The 22784-nt window shown below is 41.7% G+C and overlaps 1 protein-coding gene and 1 pseudogene across 1 annotated transcript in view; one reads left to right on the top strand and one right to left on the bottom strand.

Moving 5' to 3' along the window:
* Positions 1-920: 920 nt before the first annotated feature.
* Positions 921-22784, bottom strand: part of IPMK (inositol polyphosphate multikinase) — a 39542-nt gene continuing 17678 nt past the window's right edge. The window contains exons 3-6 of the mRNA XM_053305009.1: positions 17413-17509; positions 14657-14829; positions 9159-9240; positions 921-8164 (exon numbers count right to left, since the gene is read on the bottom strand). Of these exons, the coding sequence (XP_053160984.1) occupies positions 7542-8164; positions 9159-9240; positions 14657-14829; positions 17413-17509 (975 nt within the window). The 3' untranslated portion in view covers positions 921-7541. The remainder of the gene's footprint in view (positions 8165-9158; positions 9241-14656; positions 14830-17412; positions 17510-22784) is intronic.
* On the top strand, positions 10714-11840 carry LOC128349437 (kelch domain-containing protein 9-like; annotated as a pseudogene).

Here is a 22784-nt window from a genome sequence, read left to right as displayed (position 1 = left end):
CCTTCAGAAGACAGCTAGTGGCATGGGAGACTGTAGCAGAAACCAGGGGGTGGGGGGTGTCAGCAAGAGGTGAATAATTGTTCCCCTAGTGCAAGCCGAACATTTTCCACTCATACTATGAATGGTTAGGATAAACCCGAACAGTTTACTGGAAAACTCACCCAGCAACAAGTGATACAAAAAGTTAGGATAATACTAGCTGACCCTGCACAGAGCATCTGTGCGCTCTTTGGGGCCGGCCGTTACCTCTTCCCCCCACACCTTCTGCCCCAGTCTCCACTTCCAGGCCCAGCCGCCTCTCCTCCCCACCATCACTTCTGCCCGCTCCCACTTTCTCCCCCCCCCACCCGCCTCCTGGGCCTTGCCTCCGTGGCTGGGCCCACCGCTGCCTCTGGCCTCTGCGGCCAGGCCTGCCACTGCGACCAATCCTCCTGGGTGTTCCTCAGCCAATCAGGCACATCCGTCACCCAGCCAATCAGCTGAGCGCTGGGACGCACATTCCAAGGCACACACAGGAGAATTATATATATATAGATGTTCTCATAATTAGAGATGTGCATGAATGTGGTTTGAGCAAGTTTTGGGAAACTGGACCAGAGACCTTTAACGGGAGACCAGGTCCTTACCCGCTCACAGCCACCCCATTCAGCTTCCTGCTAGGACAGTGCCCATCCTAATAATCCCCTGTGCAGCACCAGCATGCACATGGCGCCTGTGCATATGAGTGCTGGTGCTGCACAGGGGTTATTGGGAAGTGCACCACCCCAGCAGGAAGCTGAATGGTAAGGACCTGCTCTCCCATTTCTTAAAAGTTTCTGGTCCAGTTTCCGAAAATTTGCTCGAACTTTGGTGCGCACACATCCCTACTCACAATCGAAGTGATGTATTGCTTAAAAATGAAGGACTTGATGCAATCAAAATAACTTAAAAGAAAATTTAATAGTGAGCCAATATACAGCTATTAGAATTACCTAAATATCACATAAATTACAAAATAATTGGTATACAGCATAATATATATATTTACTATAAAATAACCAATATACCTCTGCAGTCCAATAAGCCCTCCCCACAAGTATCATTTACAACCAAACAAAAACCAAAGGACAGTGCACAACACAATTCTGACCACCAAGTCCGAGAAAGAGACCAGATGAAATACATTCATTCAGATACAATATATTGTAAGTTGTAGAATTCTGCCCTCCCTCCCTCCCGGCAACCCAAACCACCAATTAACACAGCTTTAGGTGCAATTCACATGCTTCCATATATCTTCCAGTACAATTCCCAGAGTATTAAAGTGCTTATGTGCACTCTGGTTTCATTCATATTCAGGTGTGCAATATAATCATATTTGGACATTTTAGTTCAAAGTCAGTTCAACCAGTTGAGATATTTTTTATCCAGTGCCAACATTATACATGTTTTAAAGCATATTTAGACAATGATTTAGACAATGTGTAAATGTACATTTGTTCCCAGTACCACGGTTGCATTCTTTCCTGTTGCTGGGTATCATATAAAGATTAATCACCAACAAAATATTAAGTATATGGGAGTTACCCCTCAAACTACAGCAGAAGAAATTAATTTTCTATTACTATGTTAAAAGCTTCTCTGATTTGCTATCAACCGCAGATTAATAGAAATATTCATAGTATGAAAGTTTAAATGTGCATTAAGTCTTCGGTTAACAAAACTGTCACCCACAATTACACATGTGCAGTATTTAGCTTGTGGATATGTAATGGGATATTTCACAGCTGAATGGTTCACCATTCTGTCTTCAATTCAATGGTATATCAACATGAGCAGTAGGTACCACACAGGCAAATCACAAAGTTGAGTACAAGGCTTCTTGATGAACATGATCTGCAAGAATTACACTTCAAAGTGAACAAGCATGTTCTCAGTGGTAAGAATTTATGTTTGTTTTTACTGCTGCCAATCTTAGCCTCCCGAAGCCAAACCCTTGAATATTTTAATTGCTGTCTAGATTTTATGCTACAAAAAGCTCACTTAAAGATTCACATATAGTTTCATACAACCTAAAGAACTGATTCAGTCAACTTCTCTGGCTACAGCCACATAGACAGGATCTTAGCCACTGCTCCTCTGTTCAGCAGTTCAAGCACTAACAAAACACAGGTTGCATGTGATCTTGGATTCAGCTCCTCAGTTTTTGAATGAAGGCTGTACATCTCTGGTGAGCAACTAGTTCTGGGGGAAGGCTACTCGAACAGGTAGACAGGCCAAGGCCTCAATTCCCATTCTTTCAAATGTCCTCCTCCCATGTCCTTTTGCTGCATATGCCACTTCTCCTCACCCTTTCTGGCTTCTTGGTTGATATCTGGAGGGTCAGACAGCATCCCTTAGGAGACATTTGGCCAAGGGTCTTTCAGTTGCAGAGTAAGATTGACCCATGGATTTGTGACCACAGTAATTAACTGTAATGATAAAATTGGGCACATGTAGCCCAACAATAATTTTCCATATGAACTGCTTTTAGGATCAATACAAAATTTTGGAGCAGTGCTCTCCAACAATAGTGGGACGTCAATATAATCAGGCTCTCCTTAAAACATTCTATTACATCATCTTAGATGCTACACGAGGTCATTTTAAAAAGGTACCAGACCTGAAGCAGAAGGCACTCAGCAGACGGTTATTGCAAATAGTGTAAACTATAATAAATAATTTAAAATAGCTAATATGGACGGGTAGAAAGATGTTCATTTGAACTAGCTGCAGTCCTTTAAAAGTGTTATAATATAAACTAATTTAAAATGCTCTGGCTCAACAAAAACTTTAGTGGTTGTGCCCTTTTCTCTCTTTCTAAATTAGTATTTGGTACTGAAATACATCTCTCTCTCAAAAATATGTGCAGCAATTTGTAAGCGACAAACCGCTCACATTGCTCAGTAACTCTGATTAAGTTCTGCTATTGCAGACTAAGGTCACAATCTTATGCACTTTCCAGGGAATAAGTCTGAACTCAAAGTTTCCTCTGAACTCAGGGAAACCTGTTTCCAGGTAAACATGCATAGGATCCGGCTATGACAGACACATTGTGGGAAAAACCACCCTTCTTTAAATGCAAGCATCACACATGGAATGGTATGTAATGTATGTATAAGCTAAAATACAGTTTCACTTTACAATAGAGCAAAAATAATTTCTGTTTGAAAATACAACCTCCATGTGAAACAGTGTTATACACAATTTCATAGGGGTTTTGTTTTTGTTTTTTTGCAAAACTAGTTAGTTAAAATATGTTAACATTTCATAATATGCAACAAGAACCACCAATATCCAAAAATACCAAGAATGAAAATGTTTTGCTATAAAAAATTATACAATTTAAATTCTTATCAGATAAGACTGTACACAGCTTTCCACACAACAAATTTAAAAGGAGCATTTTCAAACACGCATTAAAAACAATATTTTAAGAGCCTGCCATTATGGCAAAAGCTGATTTGTCAAAATTAATGTCAATTTCTCAGACTGGCTGTGGAGTGATCTTCATTACCTCAGTCAGCGGTTAACATTATTTCCTTCCAAAGAGAGACATACTAATTTGACCACAGTTTAAGACACATACAGTTAAATACTCCTTACTTTAAGCAGGGGCTCTAATCCCAAAATCTGCAGATGCTCCATTACATACACCAAGGTCTCATAATATGGGATCTTCTATACCCACTTCAATGTGAGGTGTGCAGATCATACCCAAAGCTACCCTTTCTTTGGGAATAGGAAAGATTTTGCCTGATAGGCCTGTGCAATTACTGTATTAGTTCCAAACAGCCAAAGCTGAATAATGAGTACAGCTCTGCTAGCACAGTGAGGAAGCAAGCATTTCCAAGATGCACCTCTGTAGCTGGCTCTCTTACAGACTCCCTATTGATTCTGAGGACCCCCTAAAGAGCACGGAATCCTGCTGCATTTCAGTACTTTCTTGGAAGGTATGTGGAGAGCATTGAAAATGGAGTCTTTGCTAGCACTTCCCCCTCAGAGTTCTGTGAGGAAAGTGCTAGAAAAGACTCCACTTTCCAGCGCTCCCCACATGTCTTCCAAGAGAATACTGAAATGCAGCATGGCTCCATGCTCTAGCCAGGCCCACAGGGGTGCATGTTGGAAATACTCACCTCTGTTCTGTGCTAGCAGAGCTCTACTTATTATTCAGCTTTGGCTATTTGGAACTAACAGCTGCACAGGCCTATTGCCTGTGTCAGATATCCTTCTGCACCACAGAGCTTCAACAAGAACAAGAAGCTGCAGAATCCAATCATCTCTGAAATATAAAGGACCACTTTTGCAGCTATACATCCAAGTTTATGCTACCAGATTATTGCTCTAGAGGACTTCCTTTGAGCAAGAAATGCTAAAATAAGATCAGCCCATATAAACAGTAGCTGAAATCCAGATTAACACTGCATGCAGGAGCGGCAGGTGCAGGCACTGCTGGGCAGCGGGGGTGGGGGGAGAAGAGGCACCTTTAAGCACAACTTAATAGGTGCTTACCTCCACACCGGCTGCAGCTGCAGACACAAACTACTCTGAGCAGCAGCATGCTGCCCAGCACTCCCTGCAGTGCTGGATCGATTCCACCACTTACAAGGCCACTAGTGGAAGATGGGCTCCCTGGAAACCAGGTGAGTGGCAGAGCTGATCTGCCACCGCAGGGGGTCGTGGGCAGTGTGCTGCTGCTCAGAGTAGTTTGCAGCTGCAGCCGGAGCAGAGGTAAGCACCTATTAATTTGTGTTTAAAGGTACCTCTCACTGCCCACCCCCCAGCGCACTGGCCACTATTGACTGCATGTGCATGGACTCCAAAACAATTTTCACCAATCTTCCCATGGTGCCTTCCAAAAATACATCCTGGTTCACACAACCTCAGGATCCTGTGGTTCTTCAGACACAGTGGACTTCAGAGGGATGGGGGAGATTATTGAAAAAGGCCTCATTTGTAGTCCATGCACGCACAGTACTAATCTAGATATCAGCCTGTGGGAACAGAGAGCGCACTCAGGTAAAGAAATATACTATTCAATTTAGAACTTCTCTTTTCCAGTGAAAATCACAAAAGGTTAGTTTTAAAATTTAATGGTTTGGACATCAAAGTGTGCAAAATAATTCTAAATTTACTGTTTCTGTAATCAAATTGAAGTGGGTTACTCCTATAGCTACACCCAAATTCACACTTTAAAGTATATTATCTTCTAAATGGAAGATTAACTCAAACTCTGCAAGTACGAAAACGGAAAATTGGGATTATTTTCTATAAAGTGATCTGACAACGTTCTCGCTGCATTAAATATTATAAGTAGAACAAATCACTGTACAATACTAACACAATGGAGCATACAGATTAATGTCCTACAGACTCTGGGGGAAGTAAAATTACATTTCCACATGCCTACACTAGACATCCCCACCCCCACTTTTTTAAAAGGCAGTTTTCTGTTAGTATAGAATACTTTATATAAATTCAGTGTTAACAGAAAACTGCCGGTGGGAACAGACCTACAGAGTTAGTTATGTATAAGGAAGAAAGTTAAGACAAAAAAATTGTGAAACAACTTTTTTCAGAATATGGCTCAAAACACTGAGTATTCCTCATCACTCTTAAAATTAGTATCATCTAAACTTTGAATATTTAATATTGGCTTTTATTATTGTTAAGGCTCTTTGCAACCCATATTGAAACTGCTTATCGATACAGCATTTGTTTCCATATGAACATTTTTGAAATATAACATACAAATTAAAATTATCTATTTCTACTTCCCACATTTTTGTTTTGCTCCCAGTTCATTAAAATCAATAATTTTAGTGAACCTTACTAAACCAGTAGATCTGACAATGTTCTTTGATAGCTCCTTTTGTTGAATTAGCGTACAATGCAAGCTACCATACAAGGATTCAGTACCAGCAGGTTGAAATTAAACCTAGAATTCTAGATGATTCCATTCTAAGCAGTCTAGAAAACAAATGCAAGAAACATTAAATGTATTAGCAGAATACCCTTGCAACACTACTGTGACCTGGTGTTTCCATTACCTTTGCCTGCTCAATTGGTTTATTGGCTAAATGAAAACAGGTTGCCTTCAAGCTTTTTTTTTTTTTTAAACAGGTTTGAACTCAAGAACAGTTGTTCTCCCCTGACACTTTCTTGCTGCCAAAGTTGTAAGCCTGAGGCCAGTTCAGCACCATGCTCTGCAAACACACCCATGGTGAGGAGGGTTGGTGTGGATGGTTACTCCATAAACTCTGCAAGTAGCCACTCTCATTCTCTTTGTCCATGCCCATTATTACCTTTTCTCTGTGTTTATGAACATGCATATAATGGCAGAAAATTAAGACAAGCTTTCTTGTGCCAGCCCAACGTTTGTCCAGGATTAATTCTAGCCTTATGAAATTTAGTAATTCTGAGCCACTCACTAAAATATGATAGCATTATGGTCACTCTTTGGTGTAGGCAGTTCAATATAATAATTGTGCAAATAGTTCTAATCAGACAGACATTCTGTGGTTAAGATTTCAAAAGGATGCAACTTTAGAGACTGAAAAGAGGTTTTCTCATGCTCTTTACATTATCTCCAACTGCATCCTCTTGATATCAGCTTAACCAAGGAATACCTGAATCAATGGAAATAAATTCATTATAGAATGAATTGCCAAAAAGATTTCCAGAGCTCCACTATATATTAGTGAGTGGCTTCAGATGTTACAGACTGACTCGTGCATCTAATTTGCTAGTCTCCACAATATCCCAAGCCAACCCAAAATGATTATCTGAAGTTAACTAGACCTTATGCATCACATACAAAATAGGGACACTTAAACTCAAGAATTCTAGCCTACCACTTAGCATGTTTCAGTTCTTTACATGGCTGATATCTCATATTTCATAGTTTCTGAAACACATTTCAGTAGCACCTACATATCATTTACATGGTAAAAGTATACTTTTAGGTTTTAGGCATGAAAAGATGAAAGCTCCTACCCAGTTTTAAGAATTCAGCAGTATGATCACAACTCACTAAAAATGCTGGTTCAGTCAGAATACAGATTTTAAATATTTATCTCTTAGAAATAGGTTTCCTCCAGTTTTAAAGATGTGGTAAACACTTAAGGACAATACTAAAGGATTCTTCTAATAACCCGTTATTTAGAGATATGGCTCAGTGTTCTGGCTGCATGGACAGACTGATTAAGCTAAAACATCTAAGGGTACAAATAAAGCTCAATCGTTTTATCAGATACAAGTTTTCTTCTGATTTCAGCTAAACCTTGTTAGATGTATGTTTCTACAACTACCAGTTACACCTCATTAGTTTTCCCCCTCTTGATTTACTAAGCTACAGAATAATTTTCCTGAGTAAGATTATAAAATATTTGATCATTCTACCAAAAGTACAAAGACGAGTAAAATATAGAACAATACAAACTGACATATAACAGGATCACAAGTGCAGAAATGTTGTTGCTTTTCATTATAATTGGCCCCCAGTAGAAATTATAGCAAAGAATTTAGGTATCTAAAATATTTTGAAGGACAGTTATTAAGTTTTTCAGACCATGAATGTAGCCCTCATCTCTCGTGTTGCTGGGGAACACATGCGCAAAATCTATCATCCGGACCTCTACCTCTACACTCTCTGGAAGTGTAGTGGGCATGTGGCAGAAAACCTTTTCCAGCTGAGGTATAACATTTCCATTCAGATGTTCTTGTGAAAGGCAAGCACTGCTCTTCCATATGTTGTCTTGTTCCACAGATTCAACTTTTAGGGAAATTTGACTCTGGTGCCTTTTGTGAAGTGCATACATTTTAGAGAAGCTTTTACCTACTGAAGTCTCTACCTTACCATTTTCTGTAGGATTGATTACATGAATATTGTTGTTATACTCCAACCTATTAACACCTGGCACCTGCCCCTTGGATACTCTTCTCTTTTCGACCAAAGTGCCATCATTTAACCATGTTGCTGTCGTCATCTGAGATGAGCCATCATACACAAACAGTAAGGAACTTGCATAAAAGTTAAGTTGCTTCTGGCTCTCAAACCACTGCAAGATTTCTTTAATTTTTTTAATACTGGCAGCAACCACATCTTTTCTCAGGTTGTGTCCATTAGAGAAAAACCGAGCCATACCTGCAAGAAAGAAACCAGTGCAACTTAGTTCCAGTACACAAAGGGTACACTGTTCTGACATAAAATTTCAGGTTTAAATTGCTGTTTACAATTTTCAGTAATGTAGTCAACGTATAGTATTAGGCTCCATTCTAGAGTTTGCGAGCAGCTGCCGGGAAAGGAAGAGGAATGCTAAAAAGCAGCGGCTGGCTGGCAGAGAGGAAAGTGGCAGTGGCAGAGGCAGAACTGGCTGAAGGGACACTGAGGTAGGGAGGAGAATGAAGGGGCCGAAGGGATGGAGATGAAATGAAGATGAGGCAGGGAGCTGGATCTGTTGCTGCAGGGGAGGGGGGAGGGAGAACAAGAGGTGCAGATGCTCTGCTCTGGGTCAGCTAGTATTGATTAATTGTTATAACTTAAGGCAAGACTGCATTTAAGGTTTTGATATGATTGGTTAGAATCAGATGGATATTGGATGCACATCCATTCACATATATTTGGTTTTATAACTTATAATAGTATTCCACAGGGCCGAAAGGCCAGGGCTGCATGATCTACTCTAATGAATTGTGACTTAGCAGGTCCCTGGTTCAAATCTTGCCTCTAACATTAAGGCTCTATCAGACTCAGCTGCCACAATGCAATATGGGGATAACATCTGACCCTATCTTACAGGGATAGTTTTAAGAATTACTGAAATGGTGTATGAAGTACTTGCAACACACAGAGAGCACCACATATAATTCTCTAACCTATAAATTCTCCTAGCAAAGTAAAAAAGAGGCACCCCTCTTTCAATCCCTTCTTCCACCCTTTCCCACAATAGGCTCACGTGTTATTCTCCTACTTATTATCCTGGACCAAGATGTGCCACTTTCCTCCCTTGCATGGCAACCTTGCACACTACAGGCTTCTATATTCTGCAATTCACAAACTCCAGCCTGGCCAATTGCAATAAATGCTCAAAATTGCCTAGTCACACAGTATAACAGGCTAATATAGATGCAAACATTACCATCTTTTATTGTCTCTTTTGTTAAGCCTCTTCCATAGTGCTGGTTCTGTGTTTCATAAGTGTCAGAACTGACTTGATAAACCTTAAAAATACACAGAAAAAAGTAATAATGTAGTTCTCTGTCTCACTTCTTACAAATGTCTTTATCTTAGAACCAGTTCCAATGTAATATTCTGCATGAATGGGAAATTTTCTTCTGTCATCCACACAATTTGTTCCACCCACAAAAAATCCCATGAAAAGCTCAGCTCAGTAAGATCATCATGAAAGTATCATGTGCATGATATAGTCTGATGAAATACTTTCAATGGAATATACATTAGAATTGCCTCCCACCACTGCCCAACTCAAAAAGGAGATGCTCAAAGAAACCCCCACACACAAAGACTTTGGCTCCAAATATCCTCTAATGGAGTTTGGGCTTTTATGAATTCAATCTCGCCTGAATCAACTGGTCTCCTATAGGTATTCAGAAGGACATGATAGGCCAGTACAGAAGTATATGATGGATTGAGGATACATTAGCATTCTGTTAGAATCTAAACTGAATTCAGTTAAAAAAAATGTTTACAACCAAAAGTTCATTGCAAAGCAAGACTCTATTGGGAGCACAAGGAAGAATCTTGCTGCACAAAAATATAAATACAATTAATATCATTAATATCACCACAGTTACAAAGACAAAGGGGTCATTATTTAGAATAGCCTGAAAAGAAACACTTAATCTGTGATGTAGAGCAATTGAACTAGCACACTTATTTCTGAGTATCGTTAACTACTGCAAACAGAAGCTGTAGGCTCCTCAACAATCTAGTTCCCTCAGACCATGAGGTTCCCAGCTGAAACCTCCTAAGTGCCCAATAACTACCTACAGCTGCAGGGAAATTCACATAAACAATTCTTGTAATATATATTTTTGTGCCCTGATCTCTATATAACCATTTTGTTCTCCAAAAGGGCTCACAATCTTAAAAGAAACATAAGATAGACACCAGCAACAGTCACTGGAGGTACTGTGCTGGGGGTGGATAGGGCCAGTTACTCTCCCCCTGCTAAATAAAGAGAATCACCACATTAAAAGATGCCTCTTTTGCCAAGTTAGCAGGGGTTAGCAACTAGATGAACCAATGTTCCTGACTCAGTATAAGGCAGCTTCCTGTGTTCTATCGTGGAGATTTTTAACAGCTTGATAATATGAAAAACATTTCCAGGATTCACTTCAGTCAGAGTTGGCAACCATAACCATCATCCCCAGTTGGCAGCTGCCCTGCCTCATCATGAATTGCAATGATGGTTATCCCACTGCTTGCTCCCAATTTTTTCCGGGTTTATTTTGACGCCACTGTGCTTGTCCTGAACCCGCTCTCAGCTCCTGGTTTGTTGATTTCTGCTCCCGACAACAGTCCCACACTTAGCAAATGCTTTCTGACAGAGGCCTTTGCCGGCTGGCAGAGCAGAATCCATCACCAAGACGCACTGATGTGGTTGCTAGGGGCTCTCGGTTGCTGGATAACCAGGTTCTGCAGAGGCTTAGCATTTTAAGGTCACTCTTGGTATGACAGCCACCAGCAGCCTCTGGGAATGGAAGCCCATGGTGCGCAGTGACCTTTTGGCTCATGGTTTCCACTTTGTGCAATGTGGTGCAAGAGAAGCTCCTCATCTTCGAGGGCCTGAAGTCACCAGAGACCCGAGACCCGCTGCTCAGGGACACAGTCACCTTTGAGCCAGTGCTCCAGATGGTCAGGATGCTTGCACCCAAATGTGGGTACCGACAAAGCCACCATGAGGCTGTGGCCCTGGCCGACCACTGGCTGTGCATGGTTGGGGGCTGGGATGACTCCCGCAGGATCTTGGATGTGTGCGCCTTTGATGCCGAGCAGGACGAGTGGGAACGCTGGATGGAGGAGCCCACCAATGAGGCTGCCATGGGGCTAAGCAGCCACACCTGCACCAAGCTGACGGATCATGAGATGCGGGTCGTGGGGTGCGAGGGTGGGCTATGGACCCAATGGTGCTACACCAGCATCTTCACGCTCCGTGTCAACCCCAGCACCAAGACCTACTGGTAACATCCTGAGACAAAGAAGAGGAATCATGCACAGCCTCATGGGCAGGACACTCCACCATGCTGCTGCAGGATACCAGCTTGAATGGGAAAAGCAGCGGATATAAACTGGTGGTGTTTGGTGGACATGACTCTGCTGACTTTGATGTGGCCGGACGGTGGGGGGGGAAGGGAAAAACCACATCGATTCTGCCCATGCTCTGGGCCTGGTAGGCCAAATCTCCCAACTGCTCAGCACCAAAAAGGGCTCCCAGCAGGCTCCCAATAGCCTATGGCATCAATCCTGCACCACAGTGGGGCCTTTCACCGTCATCTTTGGAGGAGAGAATTTAGCTAGAGGTAGAGATGCCGTTTACAATGACCTTTACATCTATGACACAAGGTCTTCACCAGCAAACTGGTTCTGTTTTCCCAGTTCCAACCAGACCCAGAAGAGAGTCAGTCACTGCACCTGCCTCTGGAATGACAAACTCTCCCTCATTGGAGGATTCGGGACTTATGGCATGAGACCCTGCCCAGAGATCTCCACCTTGGAGATCGCCCCATAAGGCCTAGAAACTCTCACTACAGTCTCCCAGCAGCAACCCTACAAGTGGGCAGGCTATCAGGGCTACCAAACTGCTCTCTGCTTGGCACAGGATGGCCATCCTTTGCACACATGAAATAACACACACACACACACACACACACAGGCACCCACCCCATCAACACTCCATCAACACCCCTCTGGTTTTTCTGCAGGGAAATGGACAAGTAAAGCAACTGCTCAAAGGGGAGTGCACTAGACAGAAATCTGAGGATAGAAGACCTTTCAAGATTAAAAATAAAGCATTCTCACTTCCAATACCTGAATTCAAGCTTGCTCTCTAGGTCCTGCGAAACTGAAGCTGGAGCCAAAAGGGGATAAGGCTCTAAGATAGGGTTGCCCAGGAGACGCAGAACCAACAAAAGAAAGCACTTCTTCACATAACACTTATGGAACCCCCTGCCACAATATGTTGAGATGGGACATTGGCTTGGATGGCTTGAAAGGTGATTTGACAAATCCATGGAGGACAGCCCTTCCGAAGGCTATTGGCCATGATCCCTAACTACAAGCTTCAAGTTCAGAAGCAGCCAGCCATGGAATACTGCTTTCTCAGGGGCACCCACACAGGAGGACTACTGACTTCATCCTGGCTTCCTGGAGATCTGGCTGGTCACTGCTGGAAACTGGATCCTCAACTAAATGAGCCTACCTTGACCCGGTTCTGCAACACTCTTCTGCAACACTCTTCTGGCATCATGTGTTTTCCAGCCTATTATTATCATCAATCATCATCATCATCATCATCATCTAACACTAAAAAAAAAAAAAAAAAAGACTGCTGCCTGAAGACTAGCGGTTTAAGTTTTTGAATGAGTTCCAGCATCAGAATCTGGTCTATAACTCTAATGAACCAGACTAAGCACATTAACATTGCACTAAAAACACATTGTGCAAAAGTGCTACAGTGCAAAAGGCAGCTTGGGACAGGCAGGCACAGACAAGACAGAGAATGCATTAGAGTGAGATGGAAATGCTACATTTAGTCTCACTGAGGTTCCTATTATTACAATTGGGTGGATTCCACATATGCATGAATGTTTGATACACTTGAGAAACTTCTGACAAAAGAATGTGCCTTAGGTAAATTACCAAGAAAACAAAATTATTATACTCTAAACAGCAGCTATTTGGCTGACAGAATGGTCAGAAACATTGCTCACTGAACAGTCTGGTTGTTACCTTAAGGATGAAATCATAGTTCAAGCGTAGAGCACGTGATCTGCATGTTAAAAGATCCCAGCTTCTATCCCTGGCATACTCAGTTAAAAGGATCTCTGGAAGCAATACCTGAAAAGGCTTCTTCCCTGAGACTTCAGAGAGCTGCTGCTCATCAAAAGAGAACAGAACCAAGCTAAGATGAATCAACTGACTCAGTGTAAAGAGTTTGTTTTTGTTTTGTTTTTAAAGAGAGTCTGCACAATGTATCAGTTCCATTAAAATACACACCTCCCACATACACGAAATATACTCATTGGTATAAACCCAAGAGCATTTTAAGCACCATACTGTGCATATGTTACAGGAAGTTCTGTACCTTGAGGTACAAACAGAAGTCAGCTGAATATATGCTGCCAAGAAAAAGGCTGTCATGACCAACTTTGAGATATGATACAAGCTGACAAACCAAAACTATCTTTCAGCAAAAAGAAAAAAGGTTAGGATTAAAATGTACTTTCAAAACACCAAAATTTTTATTACACAAACAAGCATAACCAAGTAACTATGTTAACCCCTTGCCAATGTTCAGTGAAACAAAGTAACACAAATGTAGGGAAGAGAGGCAAGAAGAATAAGTAGCATAGCAAACAGGAAGGAAAGAGCAGTGTGAAAAATCCAGGGAGAGGAACAAAATATAAAATAAAGATTCAGGACATATTTACTAGGGCTGTGCAATCATATCTGTCAACATGCCCTCCTTTCAGACGTTGCTGAAGCGAGTTATGCGATTACAGCAGGGAGACACCCTACTGTCATGGAAGAACTTCAGATTTCCGACATATCTGTTGGACCTCCCTGCTGCCCTCTCCTCCTCCTTCTGCCCTAGATGGGAGCAGCACTCCCTCATTCCTCTTTGCTTTAGATGCGCTTCTACGTGCCTGAGTAGACCAGATAATCCCAGACCAGGTAAGCCACTCAGCATCGGGAGGTGGGGCGGGGGGGGGGGTGCTCAAGCCAGCAAGGCAGCTGGCTATGTGCTCCCTCTGGAGCAAAGAGGAAGCAAGACAGTCTGAACCATGTCCCCACTCAATTAAAGGTAGAGGGGGGAGGGGACAGAATGTCAGAGTTCCACAACAACAGGACCCAACCAGATATTTGGGAGGGGTCAACATGGCCCCTCCCAATAGTGCTACTGTTGAGCTGTATTATGTCTTGTCAGAATCTGGCATGTTCAGCCATGCACAAGTATTATATTTACTATATATTAGTAAATATAGTCTGCAGTCTTTATTCTTATCCATCTATCTAAAGTGCTTTGGGAACTTTTGTTGGAAACTGGTATATAAATATTTGTTGTATTCTTATTCTTCCCAGAAGAAGAGGGGAGGGTAGACTGACTCACATTTAGAGACTCTGAGTGCCTCTGGGACTGTACTCTAGGTAATATCCAAAGCATGTCTTAGATTTGTCAACACGTACATACAGAGAGGGGGGGGTGAATGCAGAATCCACCCAATTCATTAGCATACTGGTCCTCACAATGGACATGCAAGCCCAAAGCCCACTCCCAATTTCTCTCCACGTACAATCCCAGGGGGAAAATATCCTCTGAACAAGGCTCCAGTTGTCGAGATCTGGTTAAGGGCGTGAGTTGATTTAAAATTCAATGAGAGAGAAAAACCTTACCCTCATGCCAAGCACCAAGAACCCAATCTCTTCCATTAGTGGGTACTTGCTGACCTGTTGCTTAATCTTCTCAGCTGAGGCATATGGATCGTAGCTTTTCTGGCCTATTTTTACATCCATTATACATGGCTTTTTAAACCTGTGCGTCACATCTTCCAGTTTCAGGTAAAAGTCTGTTAACAATGCAGAACAAAGGTTGTATCAATATATCAATAGGGTATCAAGTCAAGTCAAGTTTTATTTACGGTCCTAGACCAAACAATATCAATAGGGTATCTAATCAACCAACACGTCAGAAATGAATAGAAATTAACAAAGTTAGAAAAGAAGTCCACAAGCAGTAGCATCTTACAGGCAACTATGGGTTGCATTCAAGCAAACGCAGAATTCCATTCACACAACAGGGTTTTGTTATGGCTGTGCACAAAACCAGGTTGCCTGGTTCAGTTTGAGTTCAGACCAGACCCGAACTTGCCCAGGCATGCTCGGTTTGGGCACTCTCCAAACACCGCCCTGGTTTGGTTCAGGGAGGTTCATTTTTATACATATATAATTAAATTTCTTAAATTTTACTCTGCAGCCACACAGAGGCCTACAAATGGCCACTGCAACAGAGCGCAGGCCCAAAATGGGCCAAAGACTGCCCCAACAAGACAATTTGGACATAAATGGAAGCCGGGGGGGGGGAGACCTATGGAGACCCCTCCCTGCGGCCGAATCTAAGCCCCCAAGCTGGGCAGCACTAGGTAAAATTTAATTTTTCATAGATTTTTCTGACAACAAACCTGTTCAACGACGAACCTGTTCGCACATCCCTATGTTTTGTCACCCCTCCTCCTCAATGCAGCCTTCTATCCTCCCAAATAAAATTGCTCTAGGGCCAGAAATTCCTCCAGAACAATGCTCGGTCAGGCACTGCAGCAGGACAGGAGAATTAGTGGAAATCCAGAAGGCTGCTTTGTGCAAAATCGTGCCTAGCTCACCCAAGGCACCACTAAATGCAGCACATTATTTTATTTTATTTTTTGTCATCCTCTAGGCTGGCAACAAATTACTAATAAGTTGTTCAACCTTTCAATCTAACCAATGTATTGAAACAATGCATGATGCTTAAAACAAGCTTGAAAATTAGGTTAAATAACAGTGCAGAGATGGAAGTTTAGGGTAGTGTACAGATATATTAAATAAATAAAGTTAAAATGAATACCAAACAGATGAACCAGAGAATGCGAATTCTTGAAAAACAAAGATAAATATATTTGAGTGCATTGGACGGCTCTTTTCCAACCCCCTGAGTGAGGTACCAGAGGAACTACAATCTCTAACTCAGTTTGTCACTTTTTAAATGTAATGTTCAGTGTTTGGTAACAGGTCCTGTTCAACTACTTCTGTGCATACTGATTTAATCACCCCCTAACACTGACAAAGGGAAAAAAGCGACTAGCAGGCCAAGATACAAGGCTTCATGCCACTGTCTCAAGTAGCAGAGGATGGGATTCTTTACCTTGGATAGCAAAAACAGCACAACCAATACTTCATAGTGGCCCAATACAGATGTAACACTTCCAGCCTAACCAAGCTGCAAAATCCCCCAGTCTCTCCTCTCATGATTGAGTTCTCTGTTGCCCCTTTCTCCAATACCCTTAATCACTGCAGATCGCTGCAGATATAACTTAACTATGGTTAAAGCTGTCAGTGGAGGAGCAAAGAGGGCTGTGTGAAACCAACTCTCTTAATCACAGTTAGAGATACAAGTGGGGCTCACATACAGAGCAACCAACAGTAGAACACAAAGTCTGTTCAACCTTCACTTTCTCCCTGGGCAGCCCCCAAGCTTCCCCAGAAGTCCTTGCCAAGGGTCCCTCAACAAGCTTTTCAAGAAGTTCATGGCTTTGCCCAGGGAGAAGGCAACAGCTGTGAGCAGTAGGCAGCCTGCTGGTGTCATTCTATATGAGAGTCCTGGAGAGTTACAACTGCACCAGACCAGCAAACCTCAAAGTCTGCACACTAGAAGCCAAAGTATGATTATTTACAAATATTATGAAATTTTAAAGTTTATCAAGTGTAATTTCCACAAAGTTGTATTAAATTGTTTTATAAATTCTAATGAAGCATGAGCAAAATCTCCCCACTACCATCAATATGAACATATTCAGCTACTACTATCAACATGAACATACCCAGACACAGAAGTGGCATGAAAAATCCAAGAATTCAATTTGTTTTCAAGGTTATTGATCCTGCATGACACCTTACTTCACACTATCCCAACAGCTACTATCAAACTATCACCTCCATTTTCATCTTGTTTGTACCAAACCATAACAGCCCATTAAGAAACCTAATATAGATTAAAAGAACTACTCATATGAGTAGAGGTGCTTTTCTTCTTAAGCTTATTTTATGATAGTGCTGCTGTCTTTTTGTAAATTACAAAAATGTACCATAATGGCATGCTCATTGTTACTGACTGGTTGAAGACAGGTAAGATATTTTGGCATACTAATGCTGCACTAGTTGCAAAACTCAATCTTACTGACAAATCAACTTAGTTTGCAGAATGCTGCCCCTATTTATGCCACTTTTTCCGTTCTATAAAGCATTATCAGCATATTGTTTCATGCTGTTCTACATGATAGGGAGTTTGTCATGCAGCACTGAGGTACTCCATTTCTGACTTTCTCAGAGAATTCTCCACAAAAGCAGCCATAAAACTTGGTGTACTGCCAAGCACACCATTCATTTAGCAGTAGTACCATTCGGTGCAGTAGGTGGTGACCAGGTTCCATAATATTTTGGCAAATACTTTTGCAGCTCTAGAAACACAGGGTCTTCACAGCCTGCAGCATACACCTGAAATGAAAGATATTTTAAAGGAATATATTTGAACCTGTAAGAAACTACTCACAACAGCAAGATAAGCTTATAAACGTTTAGATATCTATGGTTAATAAACCTACAGACATTTAGATATCTACGGGTTACACACAAAGAAATACCTAATTAGAAACAAATGGAGGTTTGTCTCCAGAATAAAGGATACAAAGAGTATGTGAAGGCTTGACTGCTGGTCATGTCTGATAAATAATATAGGAGAGGAGAGCTGGTCTTGTGGTAGCAAGCATGACTTGTCCCCATAGCTAAGCAGGGTCTGCCCTGGTTGCATCTGAATGGGAGACTTGATGTGTGAGCACTGCAAGATATTCCCCTCAGGGGATGAAGCCACTCTGGGAAGAGCAGAAGGTTTCAAGTTCCCTCCCTGGCTTCTCCAAGATAGGGCTGAGAGAGATTCCTGCCTGCAACCTTGGAAAAGCCACTGCCAGTCTGGGAAGACAATACTGAGCTAGATAGACCAATGGTCTGACTCAGTATATGGCAGTTCCCTATGTTCCTATGATACAGGTTTACATTTTATCATAAAAATGAGAACTGAAACACACAATTTGACACAGCACTGAAACATACTGTTGGTACTCAACAAAGACCGTATCGCCAGCACAGGAGTAAGTGTGTGTTGAGGACCTGTGATGCATAATTTTACCTAACCATAGAGCTCTGATGAGTATCAGTGGCATGGCTGGTGGGTAGGAACGGAAAAAAGCCTGATAACTATAGTCTTCATTGAAGGCAAAGTTGTTTGCAATAACCTTTTAGTAGTTAGATTTTAGTGATGCATTAGATATTTGCATTTCAACCCCAGTTATTAGAACAACAGTCTTCAGAAGATAACTATACTGGAATGGTTTAACAACCCTACAAAGCTATCAGAGAAATACCAAGTTTTCTATCAATGCAATCTATGGGTATATCCTTGAGGAACTAGCAAGTAGCCACTGTTAGAAAGTGACTAACTTTAGTGTAACTTTAATTAAAGAACAGGATCTTCAACACTTTTGCATTAAAAGAGTTAAGATGAACATATTCCACTGCCAAAAGAATATTAAATCTGTCATACATGGATGTAATTATATGTTTTGTGAAGTTCTTTTCTTGACATGATGGGAGATACTGAAGTCCAGGAAATTTTTACTGATCCCTACTACGTAGCAACAAGAGTCAGCAATAGAATCAATAAGATTCCAGCAGGGCTGCCAAGAACAGCCAAGAGTCTCCTTGCCGCTCTGCTACTATTACTACTATTTTTTATATACTGCTCTTCAACCAAAGTTCTCAAAGCAGTTTACATCGAAAAATAAGCAATACATAAACAAGACAGCCCCCTGTCCCCAAAGGGCTCACAATCTGAAAAGTGACAAGGCAGATAGCAGCAACAGCCACTGGAGGGACGCTGTGCTGGCGTTTGATAGGGCAAATTGTCTCCCCCTGCTAAATAGAAGAGAATCGTCACTTTTAAAAGGTGCCTCTTTGCTCTGTTAGCAGGGGTCCTCTAGGATGTGCCTTCCATTCCCACCTTTCTTTCCTTGCTGCAACCGACTGGATTCCCTGTTGCCTCTTCTGGAAGGATTTAGAGATGATGGGGAAGCTGGCTGGCTGCAGCATCAGTGGTGGCAGCAGTTGTGCGAGTATGTGCAAAGAGAGAGGGAAGGAGAGGTGCACTGATGGAGCTCGGAAGCACTTTTTGTGCCAAACAGCACTGCTGATTGCATTTGGCTTAAAAGAGAGAGAGATCTTTGCAAAGTGCCAAGCATTTTATTCTTGGGGACTGGTGGTTAGAAGGTTTGGGGCAGCACTTCTTAGCACCTCCAATGTGGAGGTTAATGATATTATTCAAGCGGAGTTCTGTCAACCCTCCCTCACTCCATTTGCTGAGCTAGGCTCAGCTGAAACCCATCATAAATAAAACCCATCCAACAACAAAGCAGTCCACCTCCGCCCTCTCTCCCTTCAGCTTTGGAAAATGGCAGCCATGCTCCACTCTCTCCTCCAACCCCTGCACCCTGACCATTGAAATGAGTAGCAGTGCAAGAAGTGTCTTGGTAGCCTCTTATGAAACTGAGGGGAGATAGGAGGAAAGTTGGGTACTGAGAAATCAGATTGTTTTGGGAAAGGGCAGGGGGAGAAAGAGCGAGAGAGCACGTGCTTCCTTCTGGCTCCAGGGAAGTGCTCCCTTCCAGGCTGCAACAAGGCACCCAAGGTAGCCAAAGCAACAGTTCTGAGATTGTCTTGCATAGCTGGGTTTTGTTTGCTTTTTATTTTTATGGGACAAAATGAACTACAGAATTACATTCTCTCTCTCCTTCACCCCATCAACTGTGAATGAAGCTATTCACTCCCTGCCCCAATATATGTATTTTTTTCAATTTTTTACAATATTGAGTAATTAACATCTCCAGAACTGCTTTTCTATCTTTCCTGGAGATTGATACAGATTCCTGGGGATTCCAAGCCAATATCTGTGACAACCATACCTCCAAGTAAATCTTCCTGTCATGGGCAAACAGTAACTACTGAGCTGTGTATTTTAATGTTCAGATTCTGGGAGGAGAACTTGCCCCTCACTTTTTCTGCTGCCCTTCCCAGTTACTGCTCTTAAAAAGCTATGGGGAAGCATAATTTGGCTGAAGTTGGAAGACACTGGATTCATTTAATGCCATCCTCCAACTTTTCTCCTATAATCTGAATATTGGCTTAGCTGCCAGAACTGACTGAATTAGTGATTTTGGGTTCTTTCTAGAGCTCTGGCAAATCAGATCAAAGGTCCTGCTTGTTCAGCATTGTGATTTGTAGAGTGGGTATCCAAATGCCTCCAGGAAACCCATGAGGAAGGCATAGAGGCAATGACCTGCTATTGCCCACCCTATCAAACTAGTATTTGTTTGAAAAATACAGAAACTCCTAAGTTTCTGGGCTGACACAAAGTTGATGTGCCAAGGTCTGCTTCAACCAGCAACTTCTGCAAAAACAAGACATTAAGCACACACTTTGAAAGAATGACAGTGCTGTGGTTCATTGCCTTTTTCAGTACAACTGAAAAAGCACTGTAAAACTGAATTACTGAATTTACAAATTACTGCCACCCATGATATAAAGCAAAACTGCCTCCAACATGTTGCCTGCCTGATCTATTGCATTTTCTATTGCCAAAACAGTCAACAGAACACAGTGTCTTGTGTTTCTCCTGCAACATGTATGCCAAGAAAAAGGCTGAATCTTGCTAAACACCAGACTTACACTGAAACATTCAGAAGAATTATTCAGATGACTAGATCACTGTTTTCTTGCTGAATCACAAGACAAGAGTAGCATCCCAATTTCTTTTGAGTGCCCAACAGGAAATTAGTTACAATAAAAATATTAAGTACATATTTAAAAACATATCTTGTGGTGAACCAAGATCTTTTTTTCACTCCAGAGAAGGTGTCCAAATTTATTTATAAATAAATATAAATTTGTTGGTCCAAATTTATTTATAAAAAGGACACACATAAAAAGAGTATGAGCCTCATATACTATTCTGGGGAGCTTGAGAATACCTAGGCACTATTTCAGAGAATTCAGCTTGGAAAAAGGTCTCTACTGCCATATGTTCATTTAGGTCTATTCTTCAAGTCAAAATAAGGCTTTAAATAAACCCCAGAATACTAAAGTTATTCTTAATGCACTATAAATTGAGAAGTTGATTTTAAAAGTTTGTCCCACAAAAATCAACATAGTCACCAGATTGTGAAAGTGCCGCGACATAATAATTCAATTACTTATACTGATCTGATCCACATCAACAGGAAATATGCTTCACTGAATGACACTGTTTCTAAATGGGCTTGCCACATATTGCTTTTGACTTTAAGAGGGAATGTAATAATTTGCAACTGAATGTTTCCACACAAACTGTCCAGAGCTGATACAGTAATAAACTATTTATATTTCTCTCTACGCTTACTAGGCAACTCCTGTTGGGACATATATAATGCACACCTTTCAGATCAGCTACCAAAAGCATTTTATAAGTTCACTCCCAAAGAAGGTTTCTGCACTAGGGATGTGGGTGGCTGTGCGTAAAGAAAAGTATTAGGTTTTTTCCCCCCATATACAGCATGAAAGGACTTTCAGGATTAATTATCCATGCCAGGAGTCTGAGTAATCAGTGTTCCCTGTAACAGAGACTCCTACATATTGCTGACTACAAATCCCAACATTCTTAGCTACAATGGCCACTGACTTGGGATTATGGGAGTTGTAGTCAACAACATCTGGAAATTCCTGTTATAGGGAATACTGCTAGTAACCATTAGTAGTTACTAGCAGTAACTACTAAATGCAAGGTGACAACAAGGGAGGCAAAAAGAGAGTCTGAGGAACATTTAGCCAAAAGTATCAAGGGGAATAACAAAAACTTCTTTAAGTACATCAGAAGCAGGAAACCTGCCAGGGAGGCGGTTGGGCCATTAGACAGTGACGGAGTGAAAGGGATTATTAAGGAGGAGGTTATGGAGGTTGCAGAGAAGCTAAATGAGTTCTTTGCATCTTTCTTCATGGCAGAGGATACTGAGCATATACCTGTTCCTGAACCAAGCTTTTTAGGGATGGAGGCTAGAGAGCTGAGTCAGATAGTAGTGAGAAGAGATGATGTACTAAACTGTCTGGAAAAACTGAAAGCTAACAAATCACCAGGGCCGGATGGCATCCATCCAAGAGTCCTCAAAGAACTCAAACGTGAAATTGCAAAACCTCCTTGCTAAAATTTTCAACTTATCCCTGAAATCGGGCTCTGTACAGAGGACTGGAAAGTAGCAAATGTAACACTGATTTTCAAAAAGGGACCAAGGGGCAATCTGGGAAGTTACAGGCCAGTTAGCCTAACGTCCGTTCAGGCAAATTGATGGAAAGCATCCTCAAGGATAAAATTGTAAAGCACCTAGAGGAACAGGCCCTGCTGGGAGTGAGCCAGCATGGCTTCCGCAAAGGTAAATCTTGCCTCACCAACCTTTTGGACTTCTTTGAGAGTGTCAACAAGTTTGTGGATAAAGGTGATCCAGTTGACATAGTCTACCTGGACTTCCAAAAAGCTTTTGACAAAGTTCCTCATCAAAGACTCCTGAGGAAACTTAGCTGTCATGGGATAAAGGGACAGGTACATGTGTGGATTGCTAACTGGTTGAAAGACAGGAAACAGAGGGTAGGCATAAATGGAGAGTTTTCACAATGGAGGGAAGTAAGAAGTGGGGTC

This window comes from Hemicordylus capensis, chromosome 3 (genome assembly GCF_027244095.1).
Source record: "Hemicordylus capensis ecotype Gifberg chromosome 3, rHemCap1.1.pri, whole genome shotgun sequence".
Classification (NCBI taxonomy): Eukaryota; Metazoa; Chordata; class Lepidosauria; order Squamata; family Cordylidae; genus Hemicordylus; species Hemicordylus capensis.
Note: the sequence above shows the minus strand (reverse complement) of the source record. Positions and strands in the feature narration are given on the sequence as shown.